General features: G+C 47.8%; 1 protein-coding gene across 1 annotated transcript in view; it reads left to right on the top strand.

Annotated features, from left to right (window-relative positions):
• Positions 1-18,087, top strand: part of TEAD4 (TEA domain family member 4) — a 78,059-nt gene that overhangs the window by 46,559 nt on the left and 13,413 nt on the right. The window contains exons 6-10 of the mRNA XM_006891370.1: positions 9,594-9,658; positions 10,041-10,103; positions 13,899-14,027; positions 15,137-15,180; positions 15,616-15,671. Coding sequence (XP_006891432.1) covers positions 9,594-9,658; positions 10,041-10,103; positions 13,899-14,027; positions 15,137-15,180; positions 15,616-15,671 — 357 coding nt within the window. The remainder of the gene's footprint in view (positions 1-9,593; positions 9,659-10,040; positions 10,104-13,898; positions 14,028-15,136; positions 15,181-15,615; positions 15,672-18,087) is intronic.

Below are 18,087 nucleotides of genomic sequence, written 5' to 3'. Positions count from 1 at the left end.
TATGAGGAGACTGAGCATCTTTCTTGGAGTACTTGGTAGATTCAAACCGCTGACCTTTTGGTTAGTAGCCTAGTGTGCTATGTGTTACATCACCAGGGATCTTCCCTTAATATATCTTAAAAACTTTTTTTTGGAGTATTATGTAGTGTTGAGAACTTGTGAAATATTAAACAACATAAGTAGATCTAGAGGCCATTCTGCTGAGTGAAATAAGTCAATTACACACACACATATACAAACCAACTTGAGAAAGGTTTACATATGGAGAGAATCAATGAAATGTAGTTATGGGGACAGGGTAGGGAGGTGTTGGGATTAGAAAATGAATGGATCAATCATGAACACTTTCTTGGAATAAGTGAAGTAGATGATAAGACATTGTGGATATTTGTGATTTACAATACGCAACAAGTTACACATGATTGATTGGCTGGAGAAAAAAGCTAAAGATAAGATTACATACAGATAGAAAAGACCATGGAGAGTTGACAGGGATGGGAGAGGAAGGAGAGGGAGATCGTGGATGGGTGAGTAGGGTGAAGGAAAAGGCAAGCAAGGGACAATGAGGATTTGATGAGACGATGGAATAAATGGCATTCACTAATCGTGGTTCATGTTATAAAGTTGTAATTATTGAATAAAAACCAATTTAAAACACAAACTCATAACCAACTCCTAGCTGACCCTCCCTGGGTTTCCGAGAGTCTTGTAACTCTTACAGGAAGAGACTCTCCACCTTTCTCGCTTGGAGCTGCTCGTGGATTAAACCTTTAGAGAGATACAGCCTCTTGTGATGCCGAGCCCCTGACAAGCTTTGTGACTTAAATCACATTTTCTCTTTGGGCCTCAGTCTCTTTTTCCTCAAGCTAGGTAAGCCCTGATCCTGTCCCTGCCTCTAAGAGGAATGGTCCCCAATTCTTACTAAAGAGAAGTAACACGGGGTCACAGGATAGACACCTGAACCTAGACTGCGTGGATGTCAGCCTCTTACAGACCTGTGAACCTAAAGTTTTTTCTCAACTGTTTGGAACATCTATTTCTTTATCTGTAGAATAAAGCTGATGATGGTATCAACAGTAAGTGACTGTTGGACAATGTTATATTTTGAATAAAATATTGACTTATGCTGTAAACAATGAAAATTATAATGGATTTAATTGTAGAATAAAACATTCTATAAAGTCAATAAGTGTTGAAACTGACCTTGGAGGCACTTAATAACAAAGAACTCCAAGAGTGGATGAAAAGAAAGCTATTAAGGTCCACATACTTTGTTTCCACAGATACCATACAAATAAAGTGTATGGTGTCTGGTTTAACAAATCCTCATTACTGTTGTTCTTAGGGAGCTCTGGTAGCTTAGTGAGTAATGTGTTATGCTGACAACCCAAAGGTACCCGGATCGAATCTATCAGTTCCTCCACAGGAAGAAGATGGGCAGTCCCCGCCTGTGTGATTTACAGACTTTGAAAATGTACTGGAAGGTCAGCTGTGAGTTGGTTATTATTGTTATCCTCGCTCAAGAGTGGATAAAGTTACCGTAAGTCTCTGTAAACGTTTGTTAAAATTAATTTTAAAGAAAAGTGGTTAAAGTTACAGCAGGCCTCTGTGCATGAATAGGGCCTGAATTAGAGGCCAGCTGGCCTGGAAGTTGTGAAATGCCCAGGTTGACCTCTGAAGGACCTCAGGAGACAGGAAGGAAGGCCATTTGGACCCCCTTGGCTGAATACACCCACTCAAACCCAGCCCTTCACTCCCTGCACCGAGGGAATTCTCAGCCTCTGGCATCACCTTCTGACAAGCAAAACAGACCGGATGACAGACCAGCAAGGGAGGAAGGAGGCACTATGGGAAAAATTACCAACACCACAGGGCCAACTGTAGAGCTCTTGTGTTTGGCCCCTGGCCTGCCCTCACTGCTGACTTCTTGCTTGGATGCTTGTCTGAAAGCAGAATCCCCAAGCCCTGTGGCAGTTGGCAAGGGCCATGGTGGGACCCTTGCACACAAGGCTGTATCGTCGCTGATGTCTGAAATGAGGACCTCAGCTGGTGGACAGAGCCCCTTCCCTCCCACAACAAACAAACTAACCAAGCCTGTTGCCATCAAGTTGATTCTGACTCACGATGACTATGTGTGTTACGAAATAGAACTGCTCCATCGAGATTTCTTCACTGTGATCTTCACAGAAACAGACCATCAGAGCTCCCATGACCCTGCTGGCTGGGTTTGAACCGCCATCCTTTTGGTTATCAGTTGTCAAACTATTTAGTCTATCCTGGGATCTAGGTAGACGGAATTCATGACCAACACCCATGGAAGCAGAACTAAATTCACTGTGATTGAGTAGAAAATGACTCATAGCTGACCCTTCAGCAGGTTCTCAGAGGCCATACATTGAGTGGAAGGAGGATGGCAGTCTTTCTCCCCATGGAGCAGTTGATGGATTCAAACCTAAGGCCTTTGGGTTAGCAGTGCAACTCCCTACCACTTAGGCCACCTTGGTGGCCCTTTGGGTTGGCAGTGCAGCTCCCTAGCGATTAGGCCTTCCTGAAGCAGCACTCAAGAAATCAAATTATATTGGGCAAAAATCTGCTGCAAAGGACTTTTTTAAAAAAGACTAATGAACAGAGATGTCACTTTGAAGATTAAGATGCACTTAACCCAAGCCATGGTATTTTCATTTGTCTCATAAGCATTCAAAAAAAGCTGGACAGTGAGTAAGGGAGACCTAAGAAGAATAGATGCCTTTGAATTATGATGTTATTGAAGAAGAATAAATATGCCGTAGATTGCTAGAAGAACCATGATGGAAGAAGTACAGTCAAAATGCTCCTTAGTAAAGAATCTGATGAGACTTTGTCTCATGTTTGCCATTCCCTGGAGGACATTATGCTCAGTAAAGTAGTGGGGTTCCTGAAAAAGGAAAAGAACTCTTGACAAGGTAGATTGACACAGTCTGCAACAGGGGCACAGATAGCAACTGGACCGGGCAGTAGTTCGTTCTGCTATGATTTGGAACTGATTGGACACCTAACAATATGGGACCTAGAGGCTGCCCAGCTTAACATGTGCTGCAGTGGAAACAACACCGAATAGGAATCAGCAGACCTGTCTGAGCCAATGATAAATGAAATTGTAATTACAGTGTCATAAAACTTTATATAAAAAACCCTAATGACTGGAAGAGGTCTATATTTGTTCCCATCCCAAATAAGGGCGACCCAACTGAGTGTGGACCCGACAGAACAATATCACTGATTTCACATGCAAGCAAGATTCTACTGAAGATTATCCAAAAACAACTGGAACAGTACATCAGCAGAGAACTGCCAGAAGTCCAGGCTGGGTTTAGAAGGGGTCGTGGTACTAGGGATATTGTAGCTGATGTTAGATGGATCTTAGCTGAAAGCAGAGAATACCAGAAGAATGTCTATGTGTGTTTCATTGATTATGCAAAGGCATTTGACTGCATGGATCATAACAAACTGTGGCTGACTCTGAGAAGAATGGGAATCCCAGAACATTTAATCGTGCTAATGCGAAACCTGTACTTGGACCAAGAGGCAGTCGTCAGAACAGAGCAGGGCAACACTGCATGGTTCAAAATTGGGAAGGGTGTACGCCAGGGATGTGTCCTGTCTCCATACCTTTTCAACCTGTATGCAGAGCAGATTATCCGAAAGGCTGGGCTCTATGAGGGGAAGCGTGGCATTAGGGTTGGTGGACAATGTATCAACAATCTGCGTTATGCAGATGACACAACTTTGCTCACTGAAACTGAGGAGGACCTCATGCACTTACTGCAGAGGGTCAAGGACTGCAGCCTTCAGTATGGACTGAGGCTCAGTGTCAAAAAGATAAAAATTCTCACCACTGGACCAGTCGGTAGCATCAGGATGGATGGTGAAGAGATTGAGATTGTTCATAGCTTCAGTTTGCTCGGCTCCACGGTCAACACTCTTGGCACCAGTAGCCAGGAAATCAAAAAACGTATTGCGATGGGAAAGTCTGCGGTTAGGGACCTCTAAAGTACTCAAGAGCAACGGTGTCCCTCTGGAGACTAAGGTGCGTCTGATACAGGCCATGGTTTTTGCAATCGCTTGTTATGCATCAGAGAGTTGGACAATGACTAGGGAGGATAGAAGGAGAATTGACGCCTTTGAGCTGTGGTGCTGGAGAAGAGTATTGAATGTACCATAGACTGCCAAGAAAACATATAGATTCATCCTAGAGAGGGTTAAACCAGGCTGCTTCTTGGAGGCAAGGATTCTGGGGCTTCGCCTGACATACTTTGGACATGTTGTAAGGAGTGACAGGTCTTTAGAGAGGGGCATCATGCTGGGCAGAGTGGAGGGACAGTGCAGGAGGGGAAGACCCTCTATGAGGTGGATTGATTCAGTGACTGGGGTAATCGGGATGGGTGTGTCAGAGGCAATGAGATTGGCACAGGATAGAGCAGGATTTAGGGCTGTTGTACATAGGGTCGCTATGAGTTGCAAACGACTCGATGGCACATAACAACAAAACAACAATGCAAAACCAATATATGACTTATAAACTTATCATCAGTTAAAAGTAAAAGATTATACTGTTGTTTACCGTTGAGTCAGAACCAACCCATAGCAGACCCTCCAGTGGATTTTCAGAGGCAGTCAATAACACAGGAGAAGGGTTCCCATCTTTCTCCCACTGGCCTTGAACTGTGTGCCTTTGGAATTGCAGCTCAGCTCTTTGCCATGAGGCCACCAGAGCTCAAAAGATTATATAAGACTAATAAAAAATAAAAAGCAAGAGAAAGATGGACAGTCTCTTCCTGCTCGAGTAAATGCCTTTGAAAACCAGCTAAAGGGTTAGCTGTGGGTTGAGTCTGACTTGATGGTACACAACAACAATAAAAAAGTAAAAATGTATTTGTGTTTGTTTAACTCATACCTTTCTCATAAAAGTCTAAATACTAGGCCTTTGTGTTGCCCATTTACTTTTGGAAACTAGTGAATGTGGTGTCAAAAAAGGCATAAATTAAACTCTTTGCAGCCACTTTCTGCCTATGAATTTGGTTTCATTGGTGTAGGAGCTGCATAAGTTTACAGCTTATGAAAGAAAAATATGTCTGAATACTTAGAAAATATCTCCTTATCCATGCCTTGTTGTTTATTTATTCGTTTTATTGAATCACTCATTAGATCTTTATTAAGAACTTGATCTATGCCGTTTTTTAGGTGTTTTGTACAAATATAGGAATAAAACAGGTCAAAGTCCCCATTTGCCTGGGACTTTCCTTCTAGTGAAGGGATTGATAGTACACAAAAGAAATAAGCAGATGATAGTGATGTAGAGGACACTGTGGAGAAAAGTTAGAGGAAGCAGAATGGCCACCGTGGGTGGGGGGTTTCATCTGGGAGACGGGGCATACAATGAAGGCGTGGAGGAAGAGGGGAGGGAGGGACTAAGCCATGTCTTCCCTGGGGGAGGAATATTCCCAGTAGAGACTCAGAAATCCTGAGTTGGGAGTATGTCTGGCATGTTTAGGAAGCAGCAAGGAGACTAGGATGGCAGGATGGAGTGAGGTATGGAGGGACTGAGAATGAGGGTTAGAGAAGTGACAGAGATCAGGTTTGGGTGGGCAGATGCCACAGGGCTTCCACTTTTTTTTTTTAAAGTTATTTCATTAGATAGTTTTAGTTCAGAGGTTTAAAGTTGTTTCTTAATGATAAGTTCAAGAATTCCTCCATTTTTGAAGCATCCAGCAACTCTGTTCCTCGTTTTTCCTTCCTTTTGACCAAAATCCACCTATTTAGTCCTTGGTTAAAAGTGTCAGTAGTGACAGTTTGCCACCATCTACTTCTGGTGAAGGTCCAAGGAGAGAAGTGACTTGTCCTGATCACGTCTCTAGTTAGTGGCCTCAGGCGGCTCGGGAGACTCACAGCTCCGTGGTGCCCTCTTCACTAGCATGACAGTGACTGTTTAGACACTCTTGCCAGTGAAAACATGCAGGTCATAGCTGCAGCCTCTAGTTAGAGAGGGGATAAGACTGTTGAGCATTCGTTGCAGTGAGCCCAGTAGTATACCTTTCTCTGAAAAGCTGGGGAAAGACATCTTGCTGGGCTGGCCATGTGAGGCGCATTCCTGCCCACAGCAGGGTCCCTGCTGTCAGAGTCGCCCTCCTTCCTTCCTGTGACAGGTGCTTCCAGGCCAGCAAGCCTTTCTGGCAGACGGGCCCTCCTGAGGGTAGCCTTTCAGTTCAGTCTTGGCAGTGTGGAAAGGTCAGCTGGGGTTCAGGGGGCAGTGCGGCCTTGGCCGTGTGCTCCGGTTATAGCCCAGGTGGCGGGCAGCCCTCGTCTCACCTGCCCCCTGCATCAGCAGCTTCCTTGCCCAAGACAGCCCCAAGCCCTCCAGGCCCTGCAAGGTCAGCAGGACAGGGTAAGCTGGCAGACGCTGTGCCCTCTGGCTTCTGAGACCCAGCTATTTCCAGGTGCAGCAAGGTGATGGATCGCAGCTCTGATTAACAGTCCCTCCCCACCCCATTGTCTTGTCTTTGTTCTAATCCCACCCACTGGTTCGGGGCCAGCTGAAGGCTCATCTGTCTCTGAGCCTGAACTGACCCCTCTGAATACATTGCGTGTTTTCTGTCTGTAGCACACATTGGACTCTGGGGGCCCGTGTCCTGCCTCCGCTAGGTGGTGAGGTCTTTCAAAGCCAAACCCCATTGCCGTGGAGTTTGTTCTAATACATGACAGCCGCGTTTAGAATCTGCTCCATTGGATTTTCTTGACTCTGACCTGTATGAAGCAGATTGCCAGGCCTTTCTTCCATGCTGCATCTGGGTAGGTAGATTTAAACAGCCAGCATCAAGTTAGTTCAACAGAAACTCAAACTCATTGCTATTGAGTTGGGAACTCATAGCTGACATTCTAGTAGGATTTCAGAGGCTGTAAATCACACAGGAAGAGATTGCACATCTTTCTATCCTCAGAGCAGCTGGTGGATTTGAACTGGTTGCCTTTGGGTTGGCAGTGAAATTCCTTACCTAACAGGCCACCAGAGCTGTTTTCAAGTTAACACAGCTTAAACAGTTTGCACCACCCAGGGACCTTTCTTTGAAAGCAGTAAGCCTTTTAATAATCTTCTTTACAGTAAGATGTGGTGTGACTCTGGTGTGTTCCCCGAGCTCTCACACAGCATCAGCATCGAGAAGGCAGGGCACAGAGTAGACACTCCTGATCTGAGCTGAGGACCCTCCCTCCTCTCTGGGTACCAGAGTATCTCAGTGTTTACTTCCCACTTCAGCCTGCTGCCTGCAGACAGGACAAGGCATCTCATCCATTTAGTAGATGGTGAAGAGTTGCCTTGGAGAAGGCTGAGGTCTTCTTCAGAGCCTGCACAGAAGCGATGAGCTGTCCAGCTACCGTGGGTGAAGGGGTGCAGGTGTCTAAAAAATGGGACGAGGAGCCATGCCTGAGGGCGAGGAAGACTCCAAGAGGCTCATGGCCCTGTCACTTCTTGATCTCCAGCTACCAGTCTCCCCAGTAAGGCTGCATCTTCTTCTTGCTGCTGGTGAGCCCTGTGGTCCCAGGAAGGCAGATGGGAACCTCCAGCATCCTCACCTGCAGAACTCCTCAGAAAAGAACCTTTAAACTGCCTTACTTCCTGCCACGAGCCTTTATTTGGTTTGATGGAGGAACGCCCTGCGTGAGGCAGGAGGGTTTGTGCTTTATCCAGGGCTTTCCTTTGACGTGACAGAAAATGATACGAGAATGATTCCTTTATCTGGAATGAGAGGCAAGGGGCCAGCTTGGACAGCACACTGTGAGTTCAAGAGTCTCACTCATGGCCATTTTCCTTCACATTGGCTCAGAAACCCTCGTGAGGCAATTCATCTGATGCCCTGGCCTACCTTGGAGGGAAGCTTGAAGCTAAGTGTTGGAGGTCGAGGCCCTTTCCTCAGGAGGAATACACTCCGGTGTTTTCTCTCTTGAAATAAAGCTCACAGTAAGGAAGCACAGTGGTCCACGGGAACTCTGTAAGAGCACGTGGCTGCTCCAGGTCCGCAAGGTGCTCTTTGTAAATGCACGTTTAGTGTGCTTTGCAACAGCAAAAAATTAGAGACAGTTACATTACCATCATTTAGTGGACTGGTTTGGCACTTTACCATAGGTTTTGTATGTCCCTATTGTGGAAGACACCAGAATGGTTTTCAAAATATTGAAGCAGGCCAATGTGAATTAACAGAGAAAGGCACCCAGGGTATTTAAATGGAAAGGTAGTCACAACGCAGTGGTCTCATTACATATGTATACAGATGCGCAGTTGCACAATGGCCGTTCATTGGGGCAACTTTCCAGTGTATGTGTCTGTGGTACCATATGGCTATAATAAAAACTCAAATTCATTACCATCGATTAGAACCAACCCATAGCTGACCCTTCAGCAGGTTTCCATGGCTATAAATCATGTGAGAGGAAGAGGCCCATTTTTCTCTCTGTGAGCAGCTGGTGGGCTCGCACCTCCAGAGAGGCATGGGCTACACCACCAGAGCTCCATGTGGTTATAAGAGAGTTCAGAAATCCACATTGAAATATGAATAACCAGTGTGATTTCCAAATGTTCATTCAAAAAAAATAATTTGGAGGTAGAAAAAAAATCCCCATTGGAGAACAGACACTCTTGGCTAAGTGCTGGAGATTCTGTCTCTCACTGGTTCTCCAAGTCTCATGCCTGGCCCTGCCCTCGTGTGGGGAGGGGATCCTGGCCCCTGTCTGCAGCTGTCTGTCCTTCTGTGCTGGTCTTGGGCAGGTGTCTGCTCTGATTCATGGGGACCTGTATGTATCAGAGTACAGCTGGTTTTCATGAGGTGTTCCCCCACCTTTTGTCTCTTTAATCTTGAGAAGCATAGCCTTTAGGTTGGCAGTGAAACTCCCAATGGAGTAGGCCTCCAGAGCGCCCCATAACTAGGTCTCCAAAGCTCCCCATATATCCTTTAAAACATGTACTAATCAAATAGTTTCCACATATTCTTCTTTATGCATTTCTAACTAATATATGCTATTATAATCTTAGATTTGTATCAGGCCATTCTTACCTTCTTTTTCTGAATTGTTACTCCTTCATTAACGTAAGATCATTGCCCGCTAAGGTTCCTGTCTGATCTTGGGTGTTTATCCCGTGGACTGCCAAAAGAACAAATATGATTTCACGAAAGTGCAACCAGAGTGCCCCTTGAATGCAAAGATAGTCAAACTGAATCTCAGTTAACTTTGGCATTAGTTAGGAGGGGCTGGTTCTTGGAAAAGAACATCATGCTTGGAAAGGTCAGTGTAAGAGAGGAAGACTTTGAGTGAAATGGATTGACATTATGTAACAGTGAGCTTCAGGACATCGGAGAGGTGAGAATGGCACAGGACAGGGCAAGGTTCAGATTTGTTCTTGGGGCTGCTGTGAGTAGTAACTGACTTCACAGCACATAACAACATTGCCTATTTGATTTCATATAGATCATTTTTTCTATAGATAATTTTTAAAGAACATAAAGTTCAAATGTACCCCTAGTCTTTTGCCTTGCTCCCCACTGAGAGCTGTTGGTGTCTCCCTGCAGGTCGGAATGAGCTGATTGCCCGCTACATCAAGCTCCGAACTGGGAAAACCCGTACCAGGAAGCAGGTGGGCCTGTGGGTGGGCAAGGCCTTAGGAACAGGTGCTCCGGGCCAAGCATGGGTTCTTGGGTGACTTATCTCTGGTATTCCACAGATGTTCCACCACCCTGGGTCCCTCCCACCATCACTTAAGACCTTTCACCTTGCTAAAGCCAACAGCCCCATCCTCTCCAGGGCACCGGAATAGAGAGCAAAGCTTTGGCACTACACTTCTGAACGATTGCTCTACTGTGGGTTCTCTGAACAAAGCAGGACTGAAGGCCCACCATCCATTCATTCAGTCCACAGATGTGGGTGGAGGATTGTGGAGGTTGAGGGAGTGGGTCAGCCAGGATGGGGAGCACGGGCAGTCCAGAAGATAGATCTGAGCCTTCTTCCCTGTGCTGCAGGTCTCCAGCCACATCCAGGTGCTGGCTCGTCGCAAAGCCAGAGAGATCCAGGCTAAGCTGAAGGTAAGCAGATGTCAGCAGTGGGAGAGAGGGGCCTGGGCAGTGGTGAGGCAAGAATTCCAGAAGCAGGGACTCTTTTCTCAGCAGGAAGAAGGCTTCCCTTTAGGTGCAGGGGCTGGCTGGTGGTGAGCGGAATCAAGTTCAGCGGGGATGCCTTACCTTGGAGCCATGTGTATAACTGCCAGGCTCCCTAGCACCCTGGGGACTGCAGGCCAGTCTCCTGTTGGCCCCCACGGGCTCTAGTCCACTGCCTTGAGTCACATGGGTCACCTTCGAGCCCCTGTTCCTTGATCGCTTCTGTGAGAGCTTCTGGCCCTCTTGAGAGCCCTATGGTGTCCTCATCCAGGGCCTGTGAGGCTGGTAGCCGCTCCCATGGTATGGGGTGTGGTGGTGTAGGAGTTGATGGAATTCCTTCAGCTCCTTGCTCTCTAGGGCTGGCATGCTTCTCCACTCATTAAAGAGGACTGTGCTTTAGCAAGTCTGTGCTCTAGGGGTTCCTTAGAGGGTGGCCTGCCCCCCATAGCAGCCAGGCCTCTTAGATCCTAGAGTTTGGGGCCATTCTGGTAAGCACTCTGTGGGAGTGAATTCCCCATCAGGGAGGCGTTAACAGCTGCCAGCACAGCTCCTTGGAAGGAGCTTTAGGCTAGATCAGTAGTTTGCATACTTTTTTTTTAAATGCAACCGTGGCCCTTTGACACCATCCCTCCTCAAACAGTATTCCCTGGTAAAAGCTCAGTTGGTGAGGATAAGGCCAGAGACCCCTCTCCCATTCCCCTTCCAGTACCCTGTTGCACCTCAGAACCCAGTTTTAGAGCCACTGGACTAGGTGACCTGTAAGGCCCTATTTCTGTGATCTTGATGCTGAAGGCCCACAACGAGTGGGTGGGTACACCAGACTCTTCTGCCTCATAGGAAGCCGCACCCCGTGCCCACAGTCCAGCTGTCCCGCCTCTCCCAGCTGCAGCTTGCAGGTCGCTCCTTTGTTCTGTGACAGCTGGCTGGGCTGCAGCTGTCGGGCGCTCCCTATCAGGCTGGCACATGGACCCAGGACACCACTGACCCAGCCCGCTTGCCCCCTTCTCCTTGTGTTTGGTCCTCTCTGACTCCTAGAGGCTGTAGCAGGTGGCCAGTGTGGAGCACAGGCGTCCAGGATTCTTTTCAGAGCCCATAGGGGACATTCTAACAAGCAGCCCACAGTGGCTTCAAGGAATCACACCTGTTGTTGTCCACAGGTTCTAAACCAGAGCCCAAGGACAGATTCAGTGGATTGTTGGCCAGGCATCAGGAGAGCCAGGAGCTCCTCAAATGATATGTCTGAGTTCATGTGTATGTGCGTTTTGTTGGGGAAGCTAATATGTTACAAAAGCCTCTACACTTAAGATCCTAAGTAGTTAGGCTCCCTGGATGCTCATGACGTCAAGGAGAACTCCTTGGGGTCCAGAGCTTGGATCTAGCCATGGCCCGATTCGTTTGGCTAGGATACTTGAGCCAGACGCCAGGCCTACTTGGGCTGCATTCAGCTTCCTCATCTGTAAAATGAGAGGAAGGCTAAGCAAGGTGGTCTCTGTGGTCCCTCTAGCTCCAGAGTTCTGTGGCTCCCTGGCTCTGCAGCCTGGCTGCTCGTGCCTCCCCCACAGTGTCCTTCCAGTCGCTCCTGATTCCTGTTCTCCCCCATGGAGGGGGTGTTTCCTTAGCCAGGGTCATTTGTTTAGTTTAGCTCTCCAGGAAGGGACACACGCTGCTGGCACCTACCAGCTGGAGCTCTCAGGCCTCGTCATATGGTTGCTGTGCACAGAAGCCTGCAGCGTTCTGAGGGTTCAGTCTGCCACGGCAATCTTGTCCTTCTGTGGCTATCTAGAGGGCCAGGGCCAGACTTCATCTGTTATGTGGATTTGTCCCAGTTGAGGGTCACCCCACCACTGAGTCTTCTGTGCCCTCTGTGGTGCATTCATAGGGGCTTTCAATACTGATTTGACCCCTCAGTGTCCATGGCCTCGGGGCCTCCAGAGTCATGTAAATCCAGACCAAATTCAAAGGGCTTGATATCACCACTGTCAGTATCTGAGTACCATGAGTCACCATCTGACTCATAGCTGACCAACCAGCAGGTTATCAGAAGCTGTAAATTGCGTGAGAGAAGATTGCCCCACTTTCTTCTGTGGCGCAACTGATAGGTTCAAACTGCCTGCCTTTGGGTTGACAGCACAGCTCCCTACCCACTAGATCACTGGAGCTCTCTGTACCTAAATTCTCTGAGTTCCAATTTCTTTATCTTTAAAATGGAGATCCTATTGGTTCTCTAATCACAGGAACACTATGGTATTCAGAGGTAGAGTTAGTCAGCCTATTTGAAACCTTCAGCAATCATCTTGAGGGGAGAAGGGAAGGGCCTGTTGCATTGTGGCTGCAGAGGTGGGGAGCACTGAGACCCAAGTGGACGCCAAGACTCTTCTGAGCCAAGCCTCAGGCCTCCCTCGCTGCATTCACCACCCCCACCTGAATAGCCCCTTCACAGGACTGTTCTGTGGTATGCACAAGTGCCAGTTAAACAACAGATCTCAACTTTTTTAATCATTCAAGAGTGATCTGCATCTATCAAGTTAAATAGTACTGTTAAGTAACCACTAAATTATCTCTCCATTTAATGAAATCCATCATAAAGATTCAGATTTGCTAATCACAGCTTCTGAATGAGCATAATCCAGTCACTTAGCCCCCAGAAAGCTGCACTCGTTTAATAGCATTTCCTGTTCTAGTGACCGTGTACTACTTTGTTTTGGACAAAGTCTTGATTTCTTTCATGATTTATGCAATACCATCTTGGTTTTGTTGTTTTTTTTTCTCATTTTGAAAGCTTTTGGGTTTGAGGAGCTCAGAATGAGAACTCCTGGATTACATAAATGAGAAAAGGTACAGGCATAACTCAGTTTAGGTTTCAGACCACCAGCGTGGGAAACCTCACAAACAAAAACAAACGTTTATAGCAGAAAAACAAGTCACAAGTTTTTTTGCCTCTCAGTGCATATATAGAGATTATGTTAACACTGTCCTATATATGTGCATCTTAGTGAAAATTGCCAACACCAAGATACAAAGTGAGCTAATGCTATTGGAAAAAATGGCACTGCTAGACTTGCTTGACACAAGGTTGTTGCATAACATCATAGCAAATGAGGTGTCCGAGGTACAGTAGAATGAGGTATGTCTGGGTTACTACAGTTATTACCCTCAATGCCATATCAGTGACTTCCCTACACACCTGCTTGTTCTGGTTCTGTGCAGGTGAACCCATTCTTTGGGGTTCTTAAGCACATGGAGGGCAGATTGTTCTACCTGGAAAAGTCGATGAGGCCTCTGAGTTCAGACAGTGCCAGAGGAGACCCACTGCATGGGATTGAGACAGATAAGACCCCAAGAAGTCATCTATAGTTACAAATAGTTCATCTGTCCCAGGATAATCCATCCTGCCCATTTCAGGAGGGATCCACCAAATATTTAGGCAGCGTCTGCCAGAAGCCAGATGCTGAACTGGGCACCAGTAGCACTAGTGAACAAGATCTGTTAAGCTCTAATATAATAGGCCACGCGAGTATTATACCCCTTTGACAGGTGAAGAAAGGGACCCAGAGAAAGGAAGTGATGCACTCAGTGTCAGAAAAAAAATGAATAGCATTATAAGGTGTTCAAGCCTGGCCCCCATGGCCTAGGTAGGGTCTGTCTATGGGGCAGGGGCACAGCCTCCCTAGGTCTGATATAGTGATCTCTGCTGAGGCCGTCCCTTCCAATGTCTTCCCCCAGGATCAGGCAGCTAAGGACAAGGCCCTGCAGAGCATGGCTACCATGTCGTCCGCCCAGATCATCTCCGCCACAGCCTTCCACAATAAAATGACCCTCACCCGGGGCCCAAGCTACCCAGCAGTCTCAGGGGTAAGTGGGGCCGTCAGAGCCAGAGGCCACACCAACTCTCGTCTTCTCACTTCTCTCCTTTCTGAAGCACTGGAAGCACTGGCCTGTCTAGATTGTTCTCATCTGAGTCCTCCCAGGCCAGGGTAGCCAAAGGAGGAGGGACCAAGGACCAAGTGACCTTGCTGAGTCTTGGCTCAGCTGTTATGGGAACCCCTTCTTGGGGGCTTGGCAGTAATAAAGCAAACCTTTCACAAGGAATAGAGGGGCCACCTCCATTAGCCAATCAGCTGGGTAACTCTGCAGAGTTAGTCTGATAACACAGATGAGGAAGCTGAAGTCCAGAGACCTGTGGGTTAGCACACCTCCAGCGTGTTCCCACGTAACTCTTCCAACACTCGGCCTCACTCTCCATTCTACCTGACCGGCCTGTTCTCCTTCCAGATGAATAGCTGATGTCCAGGAGCAAACCTTTGTCAGCATTTTCGATTTCTTGGCCGTGGCCATATGGGCCACCTATTCATAACGGCACCCGAAGGGCCTCTTCCTTTCCAGGGCTTTGACCACAGGGTTTTCTTAGCTTCTTGAGACTCTTGTGCACAGCTAAGATGTGTGTACAGCTCTGGGCACATGGGAAAAGAAGCCTCCCATCCAGTGTTTCCAGGGAGCACCAGTACATCGGGATGTTAAATAGAAGTGGCGCAGTGATTCATTGGCTGATGATATCTAGGGTAGCATTAGAGTTTTGTAAGTTTCTCGACTGTAGGACTTTTTGGTCTTAAGTGCTAGTCACTGTGACTCTCTAGGAGGGGAAATCCAAAACACAGTGTTTATCATGTTCAATGTTTTTTGCTCTGAGCCATTCAGAGACTGGGGTTCCTTGAAACACACGTCGGGGATGCTTTGACAGCTATGCTTAGACAATAACATTGCCTTTCACTAAGCCACAGCCTGGCTTGTCTTCCCCTTCCTCCTGCCTTCTGGACCTCAGTGTCCCCCGATGCCTGGGGCAGCAAGCTCACCGACCTCGAGTGCTCGGGGTTCCAAGTGTTCCTTTCTGCTGCTTGTCCCCACGCTGTGGGACCCATGTGCACTTGGGGAGCGTGCTGACTCTCTACCTTTTGCCTCCCCAGTTTTGGCAAGGAGCTTTGCCAAGCCAAGCCGGAACGTCCCATGAGTGAGTATTGCCTCGTCTATACTATAACTTGCTCCCTCAAGTGCACTTGAACCTGTAAACTTATGACAATAAAACTACCCGCAGGGTGGGACAGGGCCAACAGCAGTAGTCAACCTCATGTTTGGAGAGTCTGTGTCAATTGTCTTGGTTTGAGATGTGGACACACTGGATGTGTTTGCCTGAACTCCACTCTGTAGGATTCAGGCAGGCCCAGAGCTTAGGACCCCAAGGGAAAGAGTTGGGAATCGGCCTGCTGGGCCACACGGCTGCTTAGGGTGGAGGGAAAGGAACATGCTGTTCCCTGAATGATTTGACAGGAAACGAACAGTTGGCCAAAGCCCACCAGGTCACTGATGGCTGAGCCACATAAGCTTGTCACAAGGGGCCACTGGGTTCTGCCCCAAGATTTACACCTCCTCTCTCCTTTCTCTGCAGTGTGAAACCTTTCTCTCAACAAACCTACGCCGTTCAGCCTCCGCTGCCTCTCCCAGGTGGGTCAGCAGGACGTGCCTCTCCCACACCTGCTCCTTGTGGGCAGAGATCCCACTTCTCCATGTTTCCCTGTCGAGTGCTCAGACCACCCACCCATTCTCTCAGCTCCACCTTGACCTTCACCCCTAGTCCACCCCTCACCCTCTGTGCACTGCCCTCTGGCCTTCTTGTTACTGGAATTCCTGCCTTCCTTTCCAGTGTGGACATACGGCTTGCACACAGGTGAGAAGGTGGTGGCTCTGCCCTGGGCAGCTGCCCCACCCAGCTCACTGGGTGCCTCGTTTGTGTGCCCCTGTACAGCTAAGACACACTTCCTCTCACCAGTGATATACTTCTCCTTCAGGATGGGAGGTCTGAAGAGAACCCAGCTTTTCAGATTGGAGCCCCTCCCCCTCTCTAAGGAAGAGACCATTGTCCCAGAAGGAACTCTGTTGGGTTAAGGCCTCGACCACTGTGGGGGCAGAGCACTGGCTAAGGGCTCAAGGTTTAGGAAGCTGTGCCAGGAGGCGTTGGAGCACCTCTGTCACTACCCAGCAACCCAGCTGTGCCCTGGCCTCTCCTCTCTACCTCTGCTGGCTCGGGGATATTTGCATGCCTGGGTTCTGGCACCTGGCCATGTTGGGCTTTTCCTGCCTCCAGGAGTGGCTTGCTACTCCTCTAGATTCCTCAGTGCTTCTCACTCATGTGTGGAAACAGCACCAAGTACTTTCCAGGACACCCTGTCTTTTGTTCACACTCTTGGTTGGTGTTATGTGCCAGCGAGAGAGACCCTATTTACAACAGCTTGTTGTTAGGTACCTGCAGAACGACCCTATTTACAACAGCTCTGAACCCTGTCCTAAGCTATTCTCACTGACTCTGACACACCAATCACCTTTGCCCATCACTGTGTCAATTCATCTCATCTGGGGTCTTCCTCTCCTGTGCTATCCCTCTACCCTTCTAAGCATGATGTCCATCTCCAAGAACTGGCCATGTGCCCAACGTATGTGAGACAGAGCTTCAAAATCCTAAACTCCAAGGAGAATCTTGGTTTTATCCTCTCTCGGACAGAACTGTTTGTTCTCTTGGCAGTCCATGGTCTGTTCAGGACTCTTCGCCAGCACAACTCAAAGGCATCTATTCCTCTTCTGTCATCCTTAGTCATTGTCCAGCTCTCTGATGCATAGCAAGTAATTGCGAAGACTATGGCCTGGATCAGGTGCACCTTCGTATCTAGACTGACATCATTGCTTCTCACTACTATGGACAGGTCCCTGACAGCAGATTTTCCCAGTGCAATTCATCTTTTTATTTCCTGAGTGCTAGTGCCAAGAGTGTTGCTTGTAGAGCCAAGCAAGCTGTAACTGTTAACCTTAATCTCTTTGCGATCTTAATTCAAGCCTTCTATTTTACCTGATTGCTCTTAATTGGTTCCCTGACTCCAGTGGTATATTCCTTCTCCCAAAACCCCACATCTTCTGCCGAGCTGGTTCTGGCTTACAGAGAACCTGTAGAAGAGAAGAGTAGAGGGTTTCTAAGGCTGTAATCTTACAGAAACTGATTGCTCTCTCATCTCCTCTCATCGCTCTGTAGTTCATCAAAGTGATCTGTTTAAACATCAGCTTTCCCGGGTGGCTTCTCAGTATAAAATCCTTTAATGGCTCCCTGGTGTTGTCAGATAAAATCTAAACTCTGGCTCTTATCTGACTCCTGGAGGCAGTTTCTTGTTACTTACTCGTATCTGGGTGCTCGACCGCCGGGTACCGTTCACAGCGCGCGGACCCATGCGGGCGAAGTGGCTGAAGAAGTGGGTGCGAAGGCTGAAACGAAAGAGAAGGATGAGGCAGAGATCCGAGTAAAGTGTGTCGGAACCGATAAGCCAGAGGATGAGGGGAGCCACCAGCTGCTGCCCCACATACTGCTTCCGATGGCTTCACCTCTTGAAAGAGTTTTCTTTTTTGTAAATCTTTTTCTAATATTTTAAGCTGAAAATAAAGTTTATGAAAAGAACTAAAAAACAAACAAAACAATCTAAACTCTGGGAAAGGACTAGCATGGTTCTTCACATTCTCTTCCGCTTTCTCTGTTCTCCCTTACATCTTTCCATTTCCACCTCTCCCCATGTGTTCTTGCCTGTGGTATAGGCATTGCCTCCCTCCCCAGCAAGGCTCCCCAGCTGCCCCCCGCCCCATGCTAGGTGCCTCATTTTCCCCTCAAGCACCCTCTGTGCACTTCGATCCAGCACTTGATTCTCTTGTGTACGGGCCAGGTCTGCCTTGCTGTGTCTGTGTCTTTGGGTACCAGTCATGTAGTGCCAGATACGCAGTGGCCCCTCAGTAAGCATTGGTTGGACAGATGAAAGAATTATTTGGCTGATAATGTGTTTGTTGCTGTTTATTGCTATTAGTTGAGTCCCAGTCCTGGAGATCCCAC

This window comes from Elephantulus edwardii, unplaced genomic scaffold (assembly GCF_000299155.1).
Source record: "Elephantulus edwardii isolate Elephantulus edwardi_28Jun2011 unplaced genomic scaffold, EleEdw1.0 scaffold00096, whole genome shotgun sequence".
NCBI classification, from domain to species: domain Eukaryota; kingdom Metazoa; phylum Chordata; class Mammalia; order Macroscelidea; family Macroscelididae; genus Elephantulus; species Elephantulus edwardii.
The sequence above is the reverse complement of the archived record's forward strand: the minus strand, read 5'-3'. Positions and strand labels throughout refer to the sequence as shown.